The sequence below is a fragment of the Thunnus maccoyii genome, chromosome 8 (assembly GCF_910596095.1).
Source record: "Thunnus maccoyii chromosome 8, fThuMac1.1, whole genome shotgun sequence".
Classification (NCBI taxonomy): Eukaryota; Metazoa; Chordata; class Actinopteri; order Scombriformes; family Scombridae; genus Thunnus; species Thunnus maccoyii.
This window is the reverse complement of record NC_056540.1, coordinates 27,229,216-27,254,533: the sequence shown is the minus strand read 5'-3', so window position 1 is coordinate 27,254,533 and position 25,318 is coordinate 27,229,216. Positions and strand designations below refer to the sequence as shown.

Sequence of the window (25,318 nt, the reverse complement as noted above, 5' to 3'; positions counted from 1 at the left end):
GATAAATCACTTAATAAACAAAGTCAGTTGTGGCTTGACAGTGTATCAACATAAAGGCGCCTGAATGTAATTATAGATTGGGTCTTTAATGAGTTTTTATATCAGTGTATTAGACATTCTCTCAGCTGCATTTCAGAATGTAATTTCAGAGTAATTAATAGCTCAGAAAATACAGTTTCCCTTTCCTTCCAAAGGATGTTTGTTTCAAATATTATACACAATACATAAAGGTTCAGATATGCTTTGATTGCATTGTCAGGGCAATCTACATGTTTTCTTAACCTCAGTCGCATGAGCTAGGATTGCAGAGTTTTTTCCTTATTGACAAAAGATGAATGTGAAAGAAGACAAGATATAAACAAATGAAATTTTGGTGTGAACAAACCCTCAAAAGGAGCACTGCACAATCAAATCGCACTCTTATCAGCAGTTCAAAGTACAAAACCATGGCTGTCAAACCCCTGCCCTAAAGCGCCCTTTATAATTGGAGCATTCTCTGATCTAATTTGAAATTCTAGGATAGAAATTCCTCACCCTAGCTTGCTTGACTTGCTAGTGTGCACCAGAAGGGGCACAGGGAGCAATTGTCCCTGCCCTTTTAGTCTTGCGTGCCCTTTTGAAATGGCAAATCAAAACTCATCTCTTCATGCATTGCTTGTATCTATCATTTGACCATTGACAGAATGTGTGAAATTATACCATTTCCCCAAAAAGAGAGAGGATAGTGAACTGTCAACCATGGACCTTGTTCCACCCTTGTCCACCCTAGCTGTCCTGTCTACCAGTATTGCAAGTCTGACTTGGAAAAATGCAACAAAACATGGATATAAAGATATAACTGGTTTGACTGTTTTCCAACTGTGATTTTGCCATGCAAAGGTTATATCATTTTGTTGCAAGCAGAGACCTGTGTTAAAAGTTTTTTTTTGTTTTTTTTTTTTGTCTTATTTTGCACATTAAAGGTATTTCAAGAACTTTTAACATTGCAATTAAAACAAATTTCAAGGTCTTAGCTTTTAAGAAGATTGCTCTTTTTGTCCCTCCACAGAAGTATCCATATCTGGAAATATTACAGAAAAGATTTGTATTTTCCTTATTGCTCCTAATGCTCACACTTATGACATCAGAACAAATCAAGCCCTCATCAAGACCGAAATAGCTGATAATGAGCGTGCACATCTTTGAAAATGAAAGACGAACAATACTATACTGCTTTACAGTAAACTTTTCAGCATCTCACTTATCAATGCATGAGATTTTGGCAAATCTGTGTTTAGAAGTTACACACAGGGATAATACAGTACCTTAATTTGATTGTAGGAAAACAAATGAAGATGACTAAGGAGACAAACATAACATAAATATATCTAAGATGTTAGGCAAACTAATTCGTAAACTGTGTAATGGTCAAGGCAAAGAATATGGAAGAAAAAGCATGAGACATGTCTATGATGGTCTTGCAGACTGCCTGATCCAAAGCATGTGATTTTGTAGGAACTGCATGGGAACAGTGGTGTTCTGCTAGTGAAGGACATGCAGGTGTGACCTTGCCAATGCCCTCTGCAAATAGGCCACTGCACAATACGGTTATGTCATATACATATGTTTACATGTAGCCATGGTGGCACATAATAGGTCCTGCATAATTATAGAAATTAGTCTATAATGTTATGAAGTAGTAAATACTGCTAATTATAAGATAGGTGTTCTATCTGACTAACCAGCCAATGTTCCATCGGCTCTGTAAATTAAGCTTCGATTTCAAACATGCAGAAGCTGCATTCGCAATAAACATTACAGCTGGTCATCTCATCAATGATGTGTCTCAGTTCATTTAGCTCACGGGGTCTGCTGAAAGCCAGTGAGCATGTCATTGGCCCTCTTTTAATACGGTTGAATGGTCAGACATTACTAAGAAGTGACAGCAAAAATCTGAGGAATCCACAGCAATCAAAGTTATGTGTGTGAGAAGTAAGGCCATGTCATGAATTATTTAAGTAATATGGTTGAAGCATCAAGGCCTGTAACTCAAACACCACTTAAAAATCTTTCAAAAGCCACCTACGTTACGTCGAGTCAAAGCAAGCCAGAAGGAAATACCAGAGAATCAAGAATATTTTTGAGTTTCAATTCCTTTTCTTTTGTGAAAAATGTATAGCAATTAAAGTGAGCACATATTTAATTCTTGTAAGGTTAGTTTTGGCTTGATTTAGATGCACAACTATAAATGATGAGATAAAATAATTAAAGAAGGACACAAGCCGCGTCTGTTGGTGAACATCATTCTTAGTCTTTACTTATAGTGTATCTGGGTTAGGCTAAAAATATGCTATTACAGGTGACTCCTAAATTTTAGCTAAGTCATCTGGGAAGGGAAGTGCACTGATCCGATGGACGAGGCATGATGTATAAAGCTGTCCCTTGTGATCAGCATTTTGACAGTCGATCTAGTATGATGGATGTTGTACTGCCACGGCCATGTAGAGGGTGTTGAACAGGATCATGTTTTAGCAGGATGATGATAAAACCTGCACAGTGTTTGGGGCCCTTTCACCGTCTATTGTGACAAAACCTCAGTGAGTCTCAGTTTATGCTAGGATAAACTGACAGCTAGTTCTGTGTTAGTTTCATCGCCTTTGACAGTCAACAAAGAGCTTAAATAGAGAATGTAACATTTACTGATTACAAAGATTTATATCCATTTATATCCTTTCAAAGCAGACTATAAATAATAGGTTGCTGGGAGTATACTCATGTACTTAAGAACTTTGGGCAATTTGCACTTGAGTATTTTTATTCACTGCTGCTTTATACTTTTATTCCAATCCATTTCAGATGAAAAGAAAAGATGAAGAAAAGATCACATCCATGTACTTTTTACAATTTGTTAGCAACATTTCAACAAAAGCTTTCTTTATCAGGACCCAGACACTACACTGCAAACATTATGAGCATAGACAGGTGGTTCCCAAAGTGGGGTCAGTTAAAGAACCCAAGGTTTAATGTTTTTTTTTTTTCACTACAAAACAGAGGCAACATTCACATCAACTATATTGTTAAATGACACTTTTAAACATATCAAAATAGGAGAAATAAACTGTAAACGTTGAAATCACCATATTAAAAACCCCGTTAAATATGCACTTATGCTGTAGCTAAGACTGGTGACATTACAGGCATACTTTTGATCAAAATGAATACATTTAACTAATTAACCTCCTTAATTTTTGTTCATTATTTATTTGAGTTCAATATTAATCTGCAAATGTGCACAGCAACTGGGGACTCCCTTTTTTCTGAGTGATTGACAACAGATCTATATTATTTCACTTGATATTGATGTTAGTTCATATACAGTATGTCATATTTTTCATGTATGTTATTTACTTTGTTACTTAGGTAACCTGAAGTCTTATAAAAGATATTCATGGTGTCAATGTATAGCTGAAAAGGTTGCATGTTAATGTGGATTGTGTGGGTGGGCATGAAGGGGTGCCATGAAAAAGAGGTCACTGTGAAGAGGTATCATGTTTTCAAGTCTGTCCACAATAATGTCCACAGCAATAAGCCTTATGCAAACCCTCAACTTAAAAACAATCATTTACATATGAAAAGTAAATAGAGTTACACCTACAGTAAGAGCAATGCCCACCCTGTACAACTGTACATGATTGCTTTCTCATTGAAGGTCATCAAGCAAGAGGGTCTTTCCAAGGACATCTCTGAGTGCACGTTGTTCGATCTGCTGAAGTACAATGATGTCAATGATGATGAGCACCTGACAAAAGAGGAGTTTTACACAGCTTTCGGTAAGTTCAAAATTTTGTTGTCAAACGTCTTTTGTGTAACTTGAAACACTCATTCCAAGTAAAAAAAAAAGGCTTAACATTGTCTCTGAAAAAGAATGAAAACTTAGGCAGCATATGATATTTTCTGTCCCACATTTTCCATTTATCTGTAAAAACATGGATCAGATGTGGCAGAACTGAATCTCTCATCCACCAAGTTGCAATCAATATATTTTAAATACTTCTGGATTGTTCATATTATCTTAGCCCATTAACATTGTGACAAAGGTGTCCACACAATTTTTCACCAATTGAGCATAATTTACTTGGACAGTGATGCAATAATTGTGATCAACCTGCAGCATAAAGGGTAACTTGAAATCATAGAAACAACTGAAATCTGTTCAAGCTCATAACATAATTCATTTTCATTAATTTCATTTTATTTTATTCATGCTTCCCCCTTGTTTTTCTTTTATTAGCTTAAAATGTAAGCCATCTGTTTTAAAATGTATGAACCTTGTGGGCTACATAAAAGAAAAGGTTATTTAATTAAGTTTAGATTGCATTTTGCTTTGATATCTTGAAAGTAGTTTACTTGTTCCTTTTTAAACTGTCAGTCTGTTGCATCTCTTGAATATTGTTTGATATCTTGCCAAAGGTTTACTCACAGAGAACTCCAGATTGTTGCCAATTGTGTTATCGGTCTTCAAATGTTTGTTCCACGGGGATAGGTCAATAAAGGAGTTCAAAATGGAGTTTGTGCCAAAGGAACCAGGTCACAACTACTGTGATACAGTAGTTCAAACCAAACCTCCCTCATTAGGCAACATAATGATGACAGGTGCTCTGCTGTATCTGTGTAACACCAACACATGTGCACTAGTTTCCTCCTCATGCTCTCTTTGGTGATTCCTCCCTGTCTGACATTTTCAGTCAGCTCAATATCCTCTGACAGAATATCCTCTGACATTTGGCTGGCTTGACACATTTAGCAGCAGGAGAGAATTCATAATCAACACTCATCTCATCATCCCTTTGTATCTGAAGCATTTAATTTGAACAGGCAAAAAAAGTCATGAGAGCAATTGGCAAAGTTAAGGAGTCTCATCTTGTCTACTATTCTCCACATCGTACAGTACGTGAATGTGTGGGTGCAAACCCCTTCTGGCAAATTACAAAAAGAAACAAGCTCCAGCCGATCTGAGGGGAGCTGGGTTTCCTTGAAGAATTGAGTTGCTCTAACTAAAACTACTTCCTCTTCAGTTTTCAGATCTTTTTTGCATGCTTCCAGCTTAACTCCTCACAGAGAAATAGGATATTTCATGTGACTAAATCTCCCCCTCTGAGGCAGAGTTTCTTTTGACCTGTCTTACTTTCTCACACATTTTATACCCCATTCTTTATCGTTATACAACACTTAATGTTGTTATTTAGCAACAATGGATAGCTGGCCTAATATATAAACGATATTGCGAATGCATAAGACATTTTGTAAAGTTTAACGAACTCTTTTGAGTGAGGATTCTAGGATTCAGTCAAGCAATAATACGCTTGGTATGTCTTTGTCAACAACATAGCTTGACTCAAGATTTTCATGCACACTGCTGGAGTGCTTGAAGCCATTTCACCTCTGTTCACCAGATACTGAATTTAGATTACTATTTTATATATTTAGAGGTCATTGTAGTTCTCAGATAATGTCTTCTTTACTTTATTCATTGTTAGACCTCCTTCACTTTGCTAAATGCTTTGGTGCTTCAAGGAATAGGCCCCTGGTACGCCCATGAGGCAGCTGAGAAAGAAAGGCTGATAAGGTCACAAATTCACCTTCTCATGAGACTAACAACTGTATTGAATATTTAAATTCACCTAATTTCAATAGAATTATATTCATCTAACCCAGGGAGATAACACAGTCATGGTGTAAAAGAGCTAAGCATTAAAAAATGTAGAGATCTGGATTTGTCAAAACATTATTACTACTAGTGTGGTCCAAAGAAAAATGCAGGTAGATTATACATCTGGGCCAAATATGCTAACAACAAAAATGATCAAAGAACGGTTAAAACTGCACAGAGCTACAAAGTGTCAAGTGTCAATTCTCAATAGACTCAGCAGTACTAGCGGCTCTTTTACATTAGCAAGCCGTTAAATTCAATGAATTGAAGGAATCTCTTGTGTTTCAGCCCTTCCACAGGCTGAGGTCGGTGCTCTCACAATAGGACAAATTGTCACAAACAGTTCAATGGGCCACTTCTCAAAGACTGCACCTAAAGAAGATACTGGAGCACACAATTCGCTCTAGCAATTTATTAAGGTGCAAACAACTAATGTTTCCACGTGCTCTGTGTCTTCATCAGAGTCAAAACTGACTGATAAACTCTGGGTGTAGTCTTTGAGAAGTGGCCCATTGAACTGTTTGTAACAATTTAATTCAATGTTCATACCTGCATTTGCTTCCCTTACAAAGAATCTGAGTAAGCTGAAGGTCAGTTCCCTAAAGATACACACCACCTAACTCAGGAAAGTAGATGCTCACCAACATAGAATGCATAGGATTCTCTCGTTGAAAAATCACCTCCACAACCACCCAATCAAAGTTTTGCAATGATAATGTAACTAATCCCGATGCCCACAATCATCTATCTAACATCATCTGCAAGATTTCCATCAAGAAATAAATGTTAATTGGAAAAAAAACATTACTGTTTATTATGTTGTATATTGGATTGACTAAAAAACACAAGTACATCAGATATATTTTATTACATCTTTTTTAAAATTTGTACAGCTGAGTGTACAGCTGTTGACATAATGCAGTAAGACATCTTCAATAATGACTTCTGTCATAGCCTTGAACATCTATATCAATGACAAATAAATTGCAGATGTATCCAAGAAACCAGCAGTGCAATGGACCAACGTGGACAGAGATCCAGGGAATGATTTGGCCTTATAGACCCTGGTCAAAGTGCCTGAGGCAAAAATGCAGTGCGTTATAGTTATAGTTTTTCAGTTCATTGCCGACATAATCTCTGAGTGGCAGCTATAAAAATCTATGCAAATACCTTAAGCGCTGTCGTAAACTGAGTGTCATCATAAAGCAAATCCATTGATCCAGTGTGTCCAGAATTATGGTGCAGCTTGGAAACGAACAGCAGTAAATATAGAGTGGCTCCCCATGAAAATGGCACCTGTCTGATACCTTACTCTGCTAATAAGGACCCTTTGCACACCTTTGTGGAATATTCAAAGTGTGGCAACATTGTTTGTCAGGACAGAAGATAAGGCTTTAATGTCCATGCATTATTCATTCCTCCTTTGCATAGACTAGAAGGGGGTTGAGAATCAATTTGCTTCAGCTAGCAGTAAGGAAACTGTCTGGCAGAAGTGATGTCTTTTAATTAGATCATGTTACAGATATGAATGATGTCTGCCACGCTACTGATAGTCAGCCCGTTGTCATTGTTGAATAATTTGGTGAATGATGGCCCAGTGCATCATGGGTAAACAGATAAGGTGTCATCTATCATAAAGTGTCACTAACTTTTGGTTGGAAAGTGTCACAATACGCTGTGGCATTGACTGTCAGATATTAACAATAACTTTATGCAGTATCAAGACAGAAATCTGTAGCATTGTCACCCTTTTGTGACAAAGTATATGAGGAAACCTACAGTATTATTGACACAACAGTGACTTTGTATGTACTCAACTCAAGTATATGCAAAAGTTTGTTGTAAAGTACACTACATATACCATACAGAACTTAACCTATATGGTCTACCTAAAACCAGTATGAGATTTGGTGTAATGAATACAGTAGTTATGATGTGTCTTAGTTAGTCAGTATAGCAGCACTATAAATATTGCATTAGATTAGAGTTTACTATGTGCTATGCTGTGTATCTGAGATTTACAGCCATCACCACTCTGCCTTTTATATTTAGTAATATTCATCCATTCTGCTTTGGTGATGCATCAAATACTTTCTTCAATGTTACAAGCCAGTATTAATATTTTAAAATAAAACACTTGTATTATCACTTTAATCATCAATTTATCAACATATACATACTTTTCCCAATTTCACCCAACCCACCAGTGGACCAAAAGATACAACAATGATGATAAGAATTCAGATGCTCTAGTAGTTGAAAATCCACCACCTTCCTCAAGACTTTAGATTAGATGGGCATGACACTGATAGGCCTACCGTTATTCAACTGGGATGAACACCATCCTTAAATACTGGGGTAATCACTGCAACTTTTAGACAGTGAGGGAAAAATGATTCCTTTATCGACTGGTTAACCAGCTTAGTAATAGGAGTGCATAAAGTTGCTGAATTTCTTTTAATCAAACAAATATCAGTCCCATAGACATCTGGAGTTCTCGAGCTCTATGAATTTGTTATTATTTTCATGACGTACTGTTCACTAACTTAAGTCAAAGAGAGGACAGGATATAAAGAATCTGGTGGTATAATCACAGTGTCTCTTATTCCAAATGTTGTTACCAGGGCTTCAACCGATTTTTTTTTTCAACAAGTCATTGAAGGATGTTGCAATTACTTTTGAAAATTGTGTTACTTCATTATTAATTCTCAGTTCAAGATGCTGAGGACGACTCTTTTCCATTCCAGTCAGGGTATTAATATGTTTCCAAAGCAAATGACTATTTCCTTTAGTTTGCAATATAAGATTAATAAAAAAAAGTTTGCTTTGTACTTCCTGAGTTCAGTTAAAATTTTATTGCTAAGATTTTTAAAAATAAGCATATCAGTATTAAGACCTACTTTATATCTGTTTTTAGAGGATAATCCCTTTGTTTCATTTATTGATACTGTATATAGAACTCCAATCCAACTGCCTCAACTTAGTATCCAGTTTAGGTTAGTTCTTATTTTTACTTTACTTAAAAAGGAATATATTTGTAGTCACTTTATGACCAATGAGTATTAGATTGTGATCAGTGATCCCTGAAATGACATAAAATTATTTTATTATCCTTTCTGGTTTATTGCAGAAGTCAATCTGTGATTTTGTTATACTGGTGATTCTTATGGGTCCATTTATCATTTGATTAAAATCAATACACTTCCTTTAGATTTTCTTAATTTTCTTGTCAGCCCAGTTTAAGTTATAATCCCCTAAAAATAAAATCACCTCTTTTCCTCTTTACCAAGTCATTCAGTTCCTAGAGCATAGATTTAAAGTCACCATAAAAACTTCCATCATAAGATGGCGGTCGATAAATTCCCACAACTACAAAAGACATCTGTGGAGATAAAGTAATCATTACTATAAGACATTCTGGATCTGACTTACATCAGAATTGGAGGTCAATTTGATAATAATGAAACTGTTTTTTTATGTACAACAGTAGACCCCCTTCCTTTTTTCATTTCTATCTTTCCTCAAAATATTATACCTCAGTATCACATAAGTCCTTTGTGGTAATGTTTATTTCAACCAGGTTTCTGATAAACATAAATCAAAATTGGAATCTGCTAAAATCTGTTCCTTTTTTGAGGACACACTTCTAATATTGATATGACCCCCTAACAGACCTTTGGGTTTAATCTTGGATCTCAGATAACTTTGGCTTGATCTAATGTTTTGATAAGGATTACATCATATTCATGCCCTTGTGTTTTTGTTGCTGGTTTTACTTCCCTTGTATTCAACATGGGTTGTCCAATAGGCTTTCCCTTGATGTATGTCCTGGGGGAAGTGTCTATGACTTTCACTCCATGACAGCAGGGGGCAATAGTGGTACTCAATAGTAAGGATTCAACACATACAGAGTTTAGGGTGTGTTTATGTTCCGGGGTTAGACTGAGTTAGTTAGTAAAAACATTTTGCACTGAGTAAAATGTGTTATTAGCTAAACAACATGCTCCCAGAGCACTCGGATGAATCCCACCAGTACTATAAAAGGACGGGGGCTTATCCATAAATAACATTTTAAAAGTTGGGCAGGCTGACAGTAGCCAGGAGTTGTGACTTAGGGTCCGGCTAAAATGGCTGACTCCTCTGCCATTGGGTGGAATGGGGCCAGAGATAAAAATCGACCTATCACAGTCCTTCAGGGTGTTGAAGAGCCTGATGAAGTCCTTTTTGAGCACTTTGGATGTCTGCTTGGGGATGTTGTTGCAGCCAATATTTAGGACGAGGCTCTGTTCAGAAGGACAGCTGGCCAGAATTGATGGAATCCTCTCCGTAAAGTCACATACCGTACCGCGCCAGGGAAGTAGTGTGTCTGTGCAAACTTTCTTCTGACAGTCCTGATGATGGAATTGCTGACCACTAGGAAAGAAGGAGCCAGAGGATCTGGAGGTCTCTCTGGTACAGTAGGCCCTGAGCAAATTTGAAGTGGTGGCGGGCCACGAGGTGAGCCAGTGAAGCACAGCTCAGCCCTGCTCAGGTGAGGTCGTTGCCTATATGCTGCTGAGAGTGTATTCTGATTTGACACAGCAATGGTTTTGAACAGAGCCTAATGACAATGATTCCCCCAGAAGACCAGGAGGACAGGGCGGGAGGCCACCTGTGATGAACCCAGCGGGTGGCAGAGAGGCCATGGGGGGCTCCGACCGGTGCCTTGCTGCAGAGCCAGGCTCCATGGGCACTGTGACCAAATGTGGAAAGTCCAGGATGTTGAATTTATTCACTAGCTCAATGTGATGGGCTGCTGGCTTGTGTAGGATATGCTCTCAGCTGCGCCCAAGGTTTTGCTTGCCAGCAATACTCCCAGATTCCCATTGGTGAGGAGCTGCTCTGACAGGGACCCTTGGACTGGCCCCAAGGCTAAGCCAGTCTGTGTTTTTGGACTGGGGAAGGCAGCTGAGATATACGGATCACCTACAGAAGCAGTTGGTGTTGGATCAGAGACAAATGACAGGTGTTTGGTCTTCTTCTTACTCCTTTTGACAACAACAGACCGAGGCTCTGGATTGTGGGGAGTGGAGGACGATTTTACCCCAGAAATTAGTCAAGGATCAGATGCAGTGTCTGTGGTCAAACTGAACTGGGGGACAGGCATATTGGCATCGGTGGCAAGACCTGTCCAGGGAATGGTGGTCTCCAGATCAGCCACATTAGCTGCTGCCACTGCTAGGGAGTCCATTAACTTTTCATCTCGCTTAAATTGGTATCAGGGGACTACCACAGACCAGGACTAGGGTGCTGTGGTAGTCCAAGTAAAAATCAGGAGTTTGGATCCTCCGACCATTGAAATAATTGAAGTGCTTGAAACTATACTTAAAAGAAACTAACAGCAGGATATAAACCTCAAAGTCACACAAAAAGAGTAAAATCCAAAAATAGCAACAACAGAGATCCCGCTGACACAACTGAACACTGATGCATGCGCACTCACTGAGTGACTCTTTGAGATTATTAGTTTGGATACACCGACTAAATGCATTCTCCAAGTGTCAAGACATGCTGTTTCACAGACAAGAATGGAAATGAATGTGCAAGTGCTTGGAAGGAATCCTCTGTCTGAATGATCCCTTTGGTTAATGTGTTGGCTTGGATCTCATCCCTGCCTCCCAAAAAAACCCTCCTCTTAGGTCCATGCACAGCTTTGCACTGCACCTTGCTTTTTAAAACATGCAAAAGGCCTTATACCTTATTCCTCAATAGAAGAAACAGCATTATTCCTACTTTGTGTAGTATAACTACATTTTTCGTCTAAACTTGTATCCCAAGTCTACTGTCAACTGTACAGTGTTTTAGATGTAAAGTTTATCTTTACAGTACACATTATGCAGCTGATTCACAGTAATGACCTTAATTGTACCTATCTATCAAGTAGACTGGTAATGCTATTTGTGCTACACTGTAGGACATATCTCACCCCTGCTTGTTGTTTCTTGGTTGCCAAGATATCGATCTGAACCCTGACACCTCCTGACAGAACACACAGCCAGGAGATACAGTACAGCTCTTTGATTTCTGCTGAAGCTGGAAGACTTGGAGTTCCCGTTAGATTCCCAAGGGACTAGTGGTAAACTAAGAGAGACTGTAATGTGATCCATCATATTGTAATGCTGATGTGGTCATCACAGTTGTATGAGTTAAAGATGGACAACATCCGTATGTACTATATGTTTGGATCAGGGACAAACCTACTGAACATTTAGTATTATATTATATAAAATACATTAAAAATATTGACTCTCAATCATGTTTAATATTTAATTCACATATTTACCTGTGGTGACAAATATATGGCTGAGCTCTGGTAACTTTGACAAAATAGATTGTTTATCTGTGCATTCCAAAATGTCCTATATGAAGTTTTCACAACTACTGCTCCCAGTTGAGTACGTAGACTCTCTAAGGGGCTGGGATAACAAAGAGGCATTTCTACCAAACATAGAGTTACATTTAGGGTTAATCTTACCCTGAGATCACAACAAAGTGGCACTAACCACAATGACATTTGGCCCGTTTGGGCACTTAGGCTGTGACTTTATTGCAAAAAGTAGACTGTGGTTTTATCTGTTTTTTTAAAGGGCACCTGGGCACTTCAAGTAAAAAGGGCATGGATGGTCAACCAACAAAGTTTAGGTAATCAAAATTACTAGGTTAAGGTGATTGAAATATTGTCATGGTAACCTGCTGCTTATGGCTAGGTTTAGGGATTAAGATGTTCACTTGCCAATATTGTGCATCTAAGCAATCTAATATATCGACGCATACAAAACAAGGGAGGGAGTGATACTTGGATTTGACAGCAATGCAACACAAAGCAGGTGCTCCTGTTGTAGGGGTAGGCAAGTACTGTGCACAAGAAAGGGAATTAATTCCCCAAAAATTCCAGGCACGTTGCTTTGTTAAGATACCAAAGTAAAGAAAATGAGCATTTATCATAGTTTCTACATGATTTCAAAACAAGACCAATCCCTATCATGTAGCCACTATAGTTAAGACTTTTTAACGTTTGTTTAACCAAGCAGTGCGCCTGTGTAATATATCAGCCCTTTTTGTATTTCCTATTTGGGGGGAACATGCCTGTCCAGTTGTAATTTTCCTCTTGTTTTTTTACATTCATTGCTTTTTTTAATTTCTTTTTTCAATATTTTTTTGTCTTCCTTCTCATTGTCTGTTTGAGAGCATTTTGTTTTACTGTAAGAAAGCTCTAATCCTGTGTGCTTCCAAGTCTGGTGTAATCCCTGCTTTTGCAGAAAGTTTTCTACGCTTGAAAATGAGTTGACTCACACTCTCTAATTCAAAGGAATGCTCCTTTTCCATTAAGACAAGTTTGCTGTTATTCAGTACCCATGGTGTAGCTTCAATTAATGGATACTCAGGCTTTTACTTGTCAAAACCCCTGCTGAGCATCTCATTCACTGGCTGTGAGACATGGTGTTAAAATGGTTTCATAATTCATGGCTCATTTTCCAACATGTGATTGTTGTATCTCTAGAATGTATTAGAGAGATTTAAAAGAAGTTGAATTACTTTTTTTTTTTTTTTTTTTTTTTAAATTGAAGTGATCCTCAACTGAAGTAGAGGGGACACTTTTCTCAAGATTTTCTTGTTTCTTTTTTTTCTCATGAGGGGGATTTTTCTTTCCTATATGAGTTGATGACAAATATTGGAGCCAGTGTATATTTCTTACATTACTTACCTACTAAAAACACACAGAGCTTTTTATGTTTTTGTTTGGAATTAAATAGATTATTCCATTATTACTGTATCATTTTATCAAGGTCATGAGACAGCTGAGCATTTCCTGTTGACTGGGTTCAGCTAACTGTAAGACCCTCATTTATGCCGGATAAACTGGATAACTTTGCAATTCTGCACAGAAAAATTAACAATAAAAAGTATGGATTATACTATGTTAAACTGCTTTGATCACCAGTGTCTCATAGTCTCTGGAAAAATCTTCATTCACATAGGAACTGATGTGTTTTTCTCATTTTTAGGAGCAGCAACACCATTTGTTTGAGTGTTGCATATCAAAGAACAAGATGAATAATACAAATATAAACACCGGAATTAAAAAAGGGTGACAGAAGATTAAATAATGAAAAAACACTGGCAGCCTTTCCAAATATAACAATCCACATCAACTTTGAGAGACATGCGTCACTACTTGGCCCCCTGCATTTTTTAAAAAATCTGGGGATTTTTTTTTCACTGTGCTGCGCTTTGTCAAGTGTAATCTATATAATTCAAATCACACAAATCCCAATATCACTTTCTATATGTTCTAAACATTTTAACCATATATTTAATGATCAATCAAGCACCCTTGCTTCAGTATCAGCCCTGCGGTTTCACTATGGACATATAGAGGCAAGATGGGCAGAGGGAATAAAATAAATGTAATTATTAAATAACTATTTTGAAAATATACATAATTGAAAATATATATTTTAAAACATTAAAATAGGTAGTTTTCGTCTGCACTTACTTTAAAGCTATCTTTGTCCATTGCATCTCTGAAACTGCATCTCAGTTTGTCTGGCCACTGTCCTCTCTGAGCTACTGATAAGGCAACTCATTCTGAGGACAGTGATGCTGTTACAGAGGGTGGAGTCTTTGTGGATGAAATGAATGAATGCTTCAGTAGCATTCATGCACCATTGATGTGTCTGGTTTAAATTCCCGGTGAGGAGAAAACGTCTCTCAGAATGTTTTTTTGTGCCCTCTGCCTGAGAGAGGTTCAGTGCTTTTCTGGCTGCCAGGATTGTTTAGCATTTCGGTGTAAACAGATTGCTGCATTCATCCTCTTCTCTCAACATTTAACATCTCCCGTCATCCAGTTGAAGGTGTTGGCATGCACCGTTTGCAGTTATGCAGCTATTCAAGTATGCTGTGATGCTGATGCTGGTGTAAAACTGGTAGAGTTATTTACTGTAACTCTCTCTGAGTTTAAAACAGGTACAGCTGATTGATGAATGCAACAAATATACTACCCTAACACTATCCTAACAAAGACACATACATAATGTTTTTGATGCTACTCAGAATATAGTATAAAGCCATGCAGGCTTATGTGGGTGAAAGTTTCAAGTTCTTCATCGTTACATCTCATTACACAAGTATAAGAGAGTAAAAATCTTAGGTTTCAGCTCCTCGACAATGCCGTAGGGGAAAAAAAGAAACATTTAAAATAGTAAAAGCAATAGTAATAGATAAGAGTATAAACAACAAGAAGAGTATGAAACATAGGAGTGTATGTATGTATTTAAAGTGTGGTGTGCATGTGTCCTATCTATAATATATGAATAAATATCTATATGTATATATTGTGTGTATGTACAAATATGTGTGTATGCATGTGTGACATCAAGCAGGCTGCAGGGCGTTAGTGAAAATTGATCATAAGCCTGGTGGCGTGGTGGAAAAAGCCTGCTGGTCTGGGCCTTGAGGCTGCTTTACTGTTTGCCAGACGGTATCAGCTGAAACAGCCCATGGTTGGGGTGATGGGGTCTTTAATAATTCTACAGGCCTTCCTGGCACACCGCCTGTTATATATCCTGGATGGAGAAAAGCTCACATCTGCTGATGTCCTGGGCTTGACCGCAAAAACCTCTGCAGTGCTTTGTGGTGGAGTGTGGTGCAGTTACCACACCAGGCGGTGATACATCCAGTGAGGATGCTTTCAGTGGTTCCTCTGCAAAAATCCTGTAGAATCTTAAACCCCTGTCAAACTTCTTCAGCTGCCTGAGGTGAAAGAGGCGTTGCTGTGCCATTTTCACCACATGACCAGCGTGCTCATGATGTCATGATATGATGGATGAACATGAGGAATCCATGCAATCACAGCCTCTATTATTCTTTAGCTTAAGTGCACTATAATTTACTTATTGCAGTAAGATAGGGGAATTTTTCATTAGTTGTTTTCCACAAGGTAGCTGTGAAAAAATTAGTCCAATTAGAACTCCTCTTAGGCTCTGCATACTAATGCTGCATCATCCCTCAGGATCTCTCCCAACAGCTGCTCTGGAAACAGACTTGAGGCTGATCAACCAGAGGTAATACATTCACTAAGGCCATTCGTTAATGTTTTACAGCCATCCTGATGTTTATAATGTTTGTGGGAGGAGAGAGGAAGGGGTAATAATTATCTTCTTGCCCTTTACCTAATACCTGTAATTTCTGCATTTTTAAGCGAGTTGTAGCAGTAAAAACACAATCATATCTTCAGGTGTATTATATGCAGAAGGATGAGACTGTAGATGCTGAATAGATATTCAAAGGCTGGTCACTGTAGCCATGCCCAGGGTATTTTTCTTGGTTTGGGACTGTTTGCAGAATTATAAAATAAATCTCATTTCCACTTTTCTCAAGTGGAAAAGCTCAGAATCCACATCAAAGGTAGTTCCACCCTCAAAATGATGCCAAAGTTCTTAGACCTAACCATGAGCTGCAGACTTTCCCATGTAAACAAACATGGAATTATTTACATTGATACATCCACTTCTGTAGATGTAGAGTATGATGGTCTCTTGATGATTTTGACTAAAGTTATTACCTTCAAAGATGCTCAGAAGATCTTAATTACAAGGCTGTGATGTTGACATAACAAGCCTCCAACATTTACATCTGTTTATTATTTTCCTGTCTTGTTTTCTTAGTTTTTAGTTTGTTTTTCACAAGCAATGAAACACAAAATAAATAAGAAAAGTGCTGGTTGGATTTAATATAACTAACCATCTGTTCTTATGAAGACATCTCACAAAAAAGGCAGATTTTTTACTATATAGTTTTTTTTTCTGTGTTTTTTATTCAAAGCTCTCAAATATGTACAGCTGCTAGCATAGCTGTAGACTTATTCATGTAAAGCACTTTATTTTTAGAAAAGTGTATTATTCATTATTATCATCACAGTCAAGATTTCAGTGCAGCTCCCATCCTTTCATTTAACAGGCCTGTAAAGATATTAATAATGCCAAGAAAAATTAATGTAGATAAAAAAGTAGACAATCCAAAGCAGGCTAACATAGCATGCATTTATAGTGGTCTGTATACAAAACAAAGACGGTGAATATACAGTACCAGTCAAAAGTCTGGGGAAGCTGTGTCCAAACCTTTGACTGGTACTGTATACAAAGAAAGCTGTGAGGTAGACCACATTCTAAATATTTCAAGCTCCCAAAAGTTTAACAAGCAACATCTCAACCTTCAAGGTCTTTGCACGGCAAACATCCACGTGAAATAACAGCACAGCAACACAGCTTTACATTGCTGTGTCTCCTGACGACCCAGGGCCAATCGATGCCCTTTTTAACTGTATTTTAGCTGTCAAATTATGGATGGCAGAGAATTTTTTACAGCTCAGCCAGCCAAGTCTTGGTCATCAGTACTGAAGCTCTGAGAGAGAAACTCCATGTGAAACTACAAGCACTGGCATTAAAGCCCTGTCAACAGGTAAAAAAACTTAGGAGTCATCTTTGAGTCAGATCTCAGTTTTGAACCCCACATTAGAAATATAACTAAGAATGCATTTTATCATTGGAAAAACATTTCCAGAGTGCAACCGCTTCTCTCTCAAGCCAGTACAGAGGCACTACCGCACGCTTTTATTACCTGCAGCATTGACTATTGTAATGCTATGCTTTATGGTCTCCCTAAGAAGAATATATATTGCAACTACAATTGCTTCAGAACTCAGCTGCATGTGTGTTGACGAAGACCAGAAAGAGAGCACACATTACACCAATTTTATAGTCTCTGAACTGTCTGCTTCAGAATGAATTTCAAGATCCTTTTATTGGTTTATATAATAATGATAAATAATAAATGTGTCACCTATTATATACTATATATCCTTTAGGCCTATTTTAGGAAAATTGTGTGTTTTTATCGACATACTGTAGTTTTTTTGTAGCATTTGATCATATCAATTATAGGCAAAGCTGTCATTTTTGTCTATAAAACCTGCTTTTCTTTCGACTTGGAGCTTGTAATCTTCAGTTTGTGGACTACTTCACTACTCCTCTGTATACAAAACAATCATCATGGTTACTTTAAACACGGTTCCTTTTGCATTTCCTCTCAACATCACCACCAGGTTATATTTCCTGCTCTTCTAAACTGAGTTGTATCTTTGTTAAAAATTTGAGAGGAAATACAACCTGGAATAGTGATCTCTCCCCTGTCAACATGTGTGTCAAGTCTTTATGAGTACACTAGAAAATCACCTGATGAGTGTTTTGTTATTGTTTTCTTATTGTACAGGGACTGGCTTTGTTTAGTAGTGGGACTAGTGGATGCAATTCAACATTAAAAGCCAAAATAAGTATTTTCCCTGGGAAAACAAAGGCAGTAGATGTGTTTCAGCTATTTTCTGTCTCTGTCAAAGATTTAAGTCCACCAAGTCACTCATCTGTGGTGTACAAAACAGAAACCCCATTCTTCTTGTTTTGGAACAGAGTTTGCACAAATCAACTCAACCATCCAAGATCAGAGAATGTTCACATGAGTATGTATTCTGTTTTTGGGCTGTTTTTCCCCTTTGAGTCTTTGCGTATGGGCTATGAATACTCAGCATCAGGGAGAATACTTTTATCTGCACTTCAAAATGTCAAACTCAAAGCAATTGGGGGTACACAACCATTCAGCCTTAGTAATATTGAACATCATTGAGAGGGAGAGAGAAGGGAGTGTGTTAGAGAGAAATGAGAGAATTTGTGAAGAGAGACAGAGCCAGCTAGCATGTGTTTGAGAAAGAGCGACAGAGCATGATAGAGGATGGAGTAAGGGGGTTGGCTAAGCAACCTTGGTGCAATTTGTCTTCATGCAGCTGGCCTCTTGCAACGTTCCTGGAGGCCCAGGCTATTTTCCCTGACAAGCTTGTTGCCTCCAGTGCAATAGGTGATTTACCTCTGGCCATGGCACTGACCAACATCCCATTCTAGGAGCAAAGCAGAGTAAATCAAAAGTCCGGACCTCACTGTTAATCACTAATTACAGGTTGGACGGTAAAGGTTGATCCTTCTCAGGAGGCTGAGTCCCTCAGGCCTCAAATCAGACCAAAAAGAGGAGCCAAGGCCACTTCCTCCTCTAATAAATCTCTCACAGAGGAGGTGCTGGACTGAAAATGTTTGAGTCTGCTCCAACAGCCTAGACTCCCATCTCTCTGAGGACTTTCTCATTCAGGTCGGACACTAGCCTTTGCTTCCTTCCACTCTTACCTCCTTCCAAGAGCTAAACCTATGATGGAGCCTGTCTGCCCACTTTCTTCTTTAAATTCTCCCTATAACTTCACACATTTCTATCCCTCCGGGGATCAACAGCAAATCGAGTTTGTTGCTTGCAGCGAATTCCAAAAGCATTAAGATACAAGGGGGCTGTAATTGAATGGTTAGGGAGGACATTATTGAAGGAGATTTTTGTCAGCGTATCCACCCACCACCACCTCAACACCACGAAGAGTGCCAAGTGGCTGCATGGTGTGTTGATCTGCTGGCTATAGTGAGAATCAGTGTCAGAGGAGGAGGAGAATCATGGATTAGCCATGCGTGACTGAAGATCCACTTTCCTTAATTCTTCACTTTCTGCATCAGGGAAGTTTTAATGTATTTTACTTTCCAACAACAATACCAACAAACATGATACTGTACTGAAGGTGAACGGTAAAATTACTTCCCATGATGTCTGTTGTAAACATCCATAGAAGCTTACAGAGTTTTCCTGTGAAATGAGGGATTATTACTGACATTATGAGCGCATTCACCTTTGGTCAGGGTTATGGTTAGCCTTGCTGGTAGCTAAACTGGGTCAGCAGTCTCTCTCCCAAAATAAAGTAGTAGCTGAACTGGCAAAACTATTGGTTTGTTTACAACTTGTACAACCTGATAGTCTGTTTGTTGCCACATTGAGCCTATTTTTCGCAATGTCACCACTTTCCAAGATCTCAGCAATTACTGAGAGAACAAGTAACCAAAAGTAGTAGAAATAGTTTACCTTCTTCACGGCACACTTGTCACAGTGATATCTTATACCAAAGAGGCAACGGAGTCGACAGGTCTAATGCTGTTTAGTTCGGCTTTGTCTGGAAAGAACACCTCTGTTTAGGAAAGTTTGTTCTGTAGCTTTAAAGTTACATTTTTTTTCATTCTGCTAGATAAAAAATGTCCACCAGAATTTAACATTTGACAAGCTGAATGACTTTACAATGTCCAAGTTAAGGCATTAGGTCGTTCTTCTCTGCTGTACATCCACTTTGTTGAGGCAGTAAGGACGAGTGTGATTTTACATAAAAAATCATAACTAAAGACAGCAGTCCAGTATCTGTAAGCTCTGAAGCAACCATTTTGTTTGAGAGAATCTTTGAACACAGTTAAGTTCTGCTGAACTTTGACTAGAATTAAAGTTGCTTCTCTGTAGTCTCACTGGATAAAATTTACTTTTAATTAGGCTCAGTAAATCCATGAAGTTTTTGTTCCCCAGCATTTTAAATTTCTATCCAGTCTTTTCTCTCTGGCCATGATTCCTCTCATATCATCTCTTTTGACTGCTGTTGTCATGTCTTTATTACATACAAACAGCTCTTAACTGATCAAACAGGTCCCGTCAAATTATTTGTCACATTATGGTTTCCGCAGGGGAAGCATTTCATTTGCTTCATGAAGTTAGTTATTGCACTTCATGTACCATTTAAGCCCTTCCATTTTCTCAATACAAGTGATGGGTTATGTTCATGACAAGGGGAATATCCCTCTGTGCTGGCCATCACAAGCCATTTCATCATCGACCAATGAAAGAGACTGACTAATGAATGATGTTCATGTTTGCTTTTTCGAAATGAAAGAGGGATTGGCTCGCTAATGAATGTTTGAACCTTCTTTCTCATGTACTGTGTGCACGTGTGTGTGTGTGTTTGTGTGTGCGTGTGAGTGTGTGAAAGATGATTGGTCATGCATAATGATAAACATTTTATCTATTACACACTTTTCAAAATACCAATCTCAAAGTGCTACAGTTAAAAACAAAATAAACAAGTGTATGATCCAAACACAGAAGTTATTGTCAATAGATTTTAAAATGGCTAAAAATCCAGTGTTCACATACATATACTGTATTTCCTCTAATAGTGGCCAGTAGTCAATTAAAAGCCGGGTCTCCGATAGTGGCTGAGGCCATGGGCGACACAAACAAATAAAGGAAAAAACAAGGGTTGATAAATTCCTGGTGCCTGTTAACATCACAGAGAAGGGAGGGGGCAGAGGAGAAGCAATATCATTTAAATAAGGGGATAACGGTGCATATTTTAATACGAGCATACACCCATGAGGATGCTACAGCTAAGTGGTGCACAGCAAAAACATTCTGGGCAGAACTCAAGTGCTAGAATTATTGTTCTGCATGTCAAAATGAATGGATTACTGTAACTACAGGTAATCAATCAATCAATCAATCAATTTTTATTTATATAGAGCCAAACCACAACAAAAGTCATCTCAGGGCACTTTTCACATAGAGCGGGTCTAGACTGTACTCTTTAATTTACAGAGACCCAACAATTCCCTCATGAGCAAACACTTGGCGGTAAGGAAAAACTCCCCTTTAACAGGTAGAAACCTCAAGCAGAACCCAGCTCTTGGTGGGCGGCCATCTGCATGACCGGTTGGGTTGAGAGAGAGAAAGAAAGAGGGGGACAGAGGAGGTGGAGGGGGAACACCTGAACACCTGTAAAATATGATGCAATCTGATGCAATAGCCTGGTAATACATGTTGGCTTCATAGAGCTGATAATGTTCAATTTTTGTCAAATCTGTCACAGAAGTGTTGGATCAACTCTGTTTTCTTTTTTTTCAGTCAGCATTTATGGTGTTGCATTGAATTACATTATACTGTAATGTTTGTACAAAACAGTAAGCAGAGTGTAACAGAAACAGCTACAGTAAAATGTAGTTTGCAGATTTTTCACAGAAGCTTAACAAAGTGTTATTTTCACTTGTATTTTAGGTTGCCATGCTGCCAGAAGTTGTTTTTTTTTTTTCCTGCTGGAAGAGCAACTTGATAATCGCAGTTGATAATAATGTCTCTGTTAATAGAAAGTGAAGAGAAAAATGTGAAATGCAAAAATTAGAAAATGCAATGAGCTGCTTATTATGTGTCAAAATTCTCCCCAAGTCAAAGAACAAAAAATAGCTGAACTACAGTGTTTGTGCTGCAAATAGTAATTTAAAAAATATATAAATTAAATAAACAGATACATTTTGATTTTACACAACAACAGCACAAACTACAGCCTCGCAAATTACCACAAAATTGAATGAACTCTCAGCTAACAGTATAATCATCTAAACTTAGAGATATACACCACTGAGAAGAAACGGCTGTTATTAATCCTCTAATTTCGATGTAATCCTGGCAGTGATTTGCCCGGGCTTGATCAGGGTTTCATGGGGCCAAATGAGAGATTAGAAGTCTTAACTCTGAGCTTCCCACTGAAAAAGAAGTATGAGTTGTCTCATGGCTCTAGTCTGATTGGCCTGGATCGGGATGGGTTAGCCAAGTTCACAGTTCAAAGACACAACAATGGACCAAACACAGCAAATGAGTGAGTAGGTTAAAAAAAGTATTCAGAAGCCATTGATACAGGGCCACTGGAGTCATGCTGTAATTGAAGGTGCTCTCATCCTTCTTCTCTGGGTTGTGGCAAGTGAACACTGTCTGCTGGACCTGCTCTTTCATTAGGTTTTGTATTTCATGCCCTTAGGAGCAGAACAAATTGAGTCTCTGTTTCCTTTTGCTCTGTTGCTCATTACCCAAGAGAAAGATTAAAAAGCATTCTCTCACAGGCCACGTTACATAAGAAGAGAAAGAATGGATGAGTGTACATTGTACTCATTGTCTCATCAAAATACTAGACACACAAAAGGTATTAACCAACCACAGCCATGATGACCTTTCACTGAACCACAATGGCAATATATTAGCTCTCTGTATTAGGTAAAATTATCAGCACAGAGTAGAGCCACATCTCATTATCACCAAAAACATGTTTCAAAACTTTGGATTTTTCATGAATACTGAATCGAGCAAAGCACTAACTCTGGTCGAGGTGAAGGGCTATGTTTCCATGGGGAACCTCTCCTGACAGCACAGGCTTTTTTTTTTTTTTTTTTTTCCCTGTTACTTTCATCAGAAATGATGCACTCTTGGGCTTTTACAAGAACGTGGAGAGCTGGGCTTGTTTTAAACTCTCAGATCACTGAGAACTCTGAGCATGTTAAAAATATTCCAACTTCTAGTTCCAAAACAGCGTGCTTCAGATGAGATTTCAACAGTCAGCAGACCAGCAGCACTGGTGCCTCCCAGAAGTGTCTGTTTTGTTCTATTAGCTAAAAAAGACGTACATGTTGGTGGACAAAGGGTCATCAGAGAGACCGATAGAGAAAGTCGAACTTCCATTATGGATTCATCACATAAAGTACTTACAGAACATTACATTTAATTCCTTCCCATTACTCTGCTAATTGCAATAATTGTGCTGCCTCAGTACATCTTTAACTAAAAAAAAAAAGTACATCTGCTTCTATAGCACAACAACAGCTAATTGAGACACTGTCTGTATGTCGTATTCTTGTTTTTCAGGCTTCATTAAGAGAAAAAATGTGAGCAAAACATGAATCCATACAGTGTGAAGTATCTCAGTGGGTTTATACTTCTGAATTATGAGCTTTTACAAGAAAGAGAAGTCAGTCAAATTTCAGACATGCAGTATAGGTGGATTTGCTTGATTTCTTCCCTCACTCAAATTAAAAGTTTTATGAAGAACTGGAAGTGTAGTCACTTAAACACATGAATTTTACTTATCTCTCAAAACTTAAATTGAGTCATCTCTTTAAGACATCCTGTCTGACATTGTGTCATTTTTTTCCTCTCGTCTACAGATGTGTACCTGCTCACCCTTCCAGATGACGAGAAAGTAAGCGTCACCACAGTAACAGTTGGGCAGAGTGCCGTGTTGACTTGTGCAATCACAGGGGAGCGGAGGCCTCCGATATTGTGGAAGAGGAACCATCAATATCTGAACTCCTTGAACCTGGAGGACATCAATGTAAGTGTATTGTTTCTAGGTGGATAATGAGATAGATGCAGTACATGGATAGCTAGGTAGGATTAGATGGTAGAGAAGTAGACACATAGAACGATAGATGGATAGATGGATAGATGAAGATATTTATAGTTGAATGCCTCTAACCCATGCAGTCAACAGGTCTAATTATTGTTGTGAAGCATCATCAATTTTTAACGACTGTTTCAGAGCCGTCGCCTTTTTTGCAAGAGCTGTAAATTTCAGATAATTTCATCCCGTATTTCTTTCTCATCATATTTCAACTTAGTTTTTTGGCAGTAGCTCAGATTGTCAGCACATTTTATTTGGCTGTTGGCGCTGGCTTTGTATTGTAGGTCTGACAGTAATCCAGGATGTCAGTTTGTGTTCCTGGTGTCTGTGTTTAGAGACTGCTGGGAGGGACAGGGATTTCAGACAAAGAAAGAAGATGAAGGGGGATACCAAAGGGGTTCAGCCCTTGAGGAAGGACCTACTTTTACAACTCGGTGAAAGACTGTGTGTACGTATGTGTGTTTCTGTGTGTGTGTGTGTGTGTTAATCTGCATGGACGGCCCCAGAAAGCCCTCTGTGTCACTTTCATCCACATCAAAAGGAGGAAGGATACTTATGTGACGAGTTACAGAAAAGGCAGACTTCCCTCGCCTTACCCTTTCCCTCTCCATGTGTCAGGGCTAACCAAGATGAGTGTGATACTGTTGTGCATAATTAAGTCAACACTGTCGCAGTAGATAAAGGGAGACCCAGTGAAGCCACTAATGTAACATTAAATGTTGATGACCCTTAAAATGAGTAAGAGGCGCCCAGCTGTCGCCAGTCATCCTTGGCACCATCAACTGGCTCTAAACTAGTGCGCTGGTTCTGGTTGTTGGTGATGTGTGATTTCCATAGAGAGTGGTGCCAAGCCACGGGGTGATTTTCAGGCCACGCATATCAGAGAAGTTTTTCCACCATTTGCCTTCTTTAATTATTTTCTATATATAGTCATAATATATTATGACTGTTTTTAAGCAATTCATGGCCAAAAGGATATTTGCAAGCTCTGGCTGTAACAAAAAAAGAAATGTCAAGTCAGATTGTTTCTTTCAACAGCTCTGAATATCTTTTGGAGGATTTATGAGAGAAAAAAAAGACCGGTGTGAGGTCTTGTAAGGTCAGCGCAGGCTTTGATCTATCTTTCATTTATTTTTTTTCGTAGAACTGTTTCTTTTTTTTTTTGCAGATTCAATAGAACTAGTTTTTGTTTCATCTCCTGATATTGCCTGGAGACACATAGCAGAGTTCAGTGTCCCGACCAGGGGTGGTCTTTGTCTGCACTTCACACACAGTCATCAATTTCCCCAGTGATTAATATCAGATCTTGCACAGGTGTATTTTCAATTCAAATGTCAGCTATGGGATAAAAGCCTCTGCTGCTATGTTCTGTGCAGTATATCTATATATTTTAGCAAAAAAGGTTTATCTGAAGTTCA

At 38.3% G+C, this 25,318-nt stretch overlaps 1 protein-coding gene across 1 annotated transcript in view; it reads left to right on the top strand.

The window, feature by feature from the left end:
• Window positions 1-25,318, top strand: part of fstl5 (follistatin-like 5) — a 177,444-nt gene that overhangs the window by 90,227 nt on the left and 61,899 nt on the right. Inside the window, exons 6-7 of the mRNA XM_042419078.1 lie at window positions 3,689-3,809; window positions 23,665-23,831. Coding sequence (XP_042275012.1) covers window positions 3,689-3,809; window positions 23,665-23,831 — 288 coding nt within the window. The remainder of the gene's footprint in view (window positions 1-3,688; window positions 3,810-23,664; window positions 23,832-25,318) is intronic.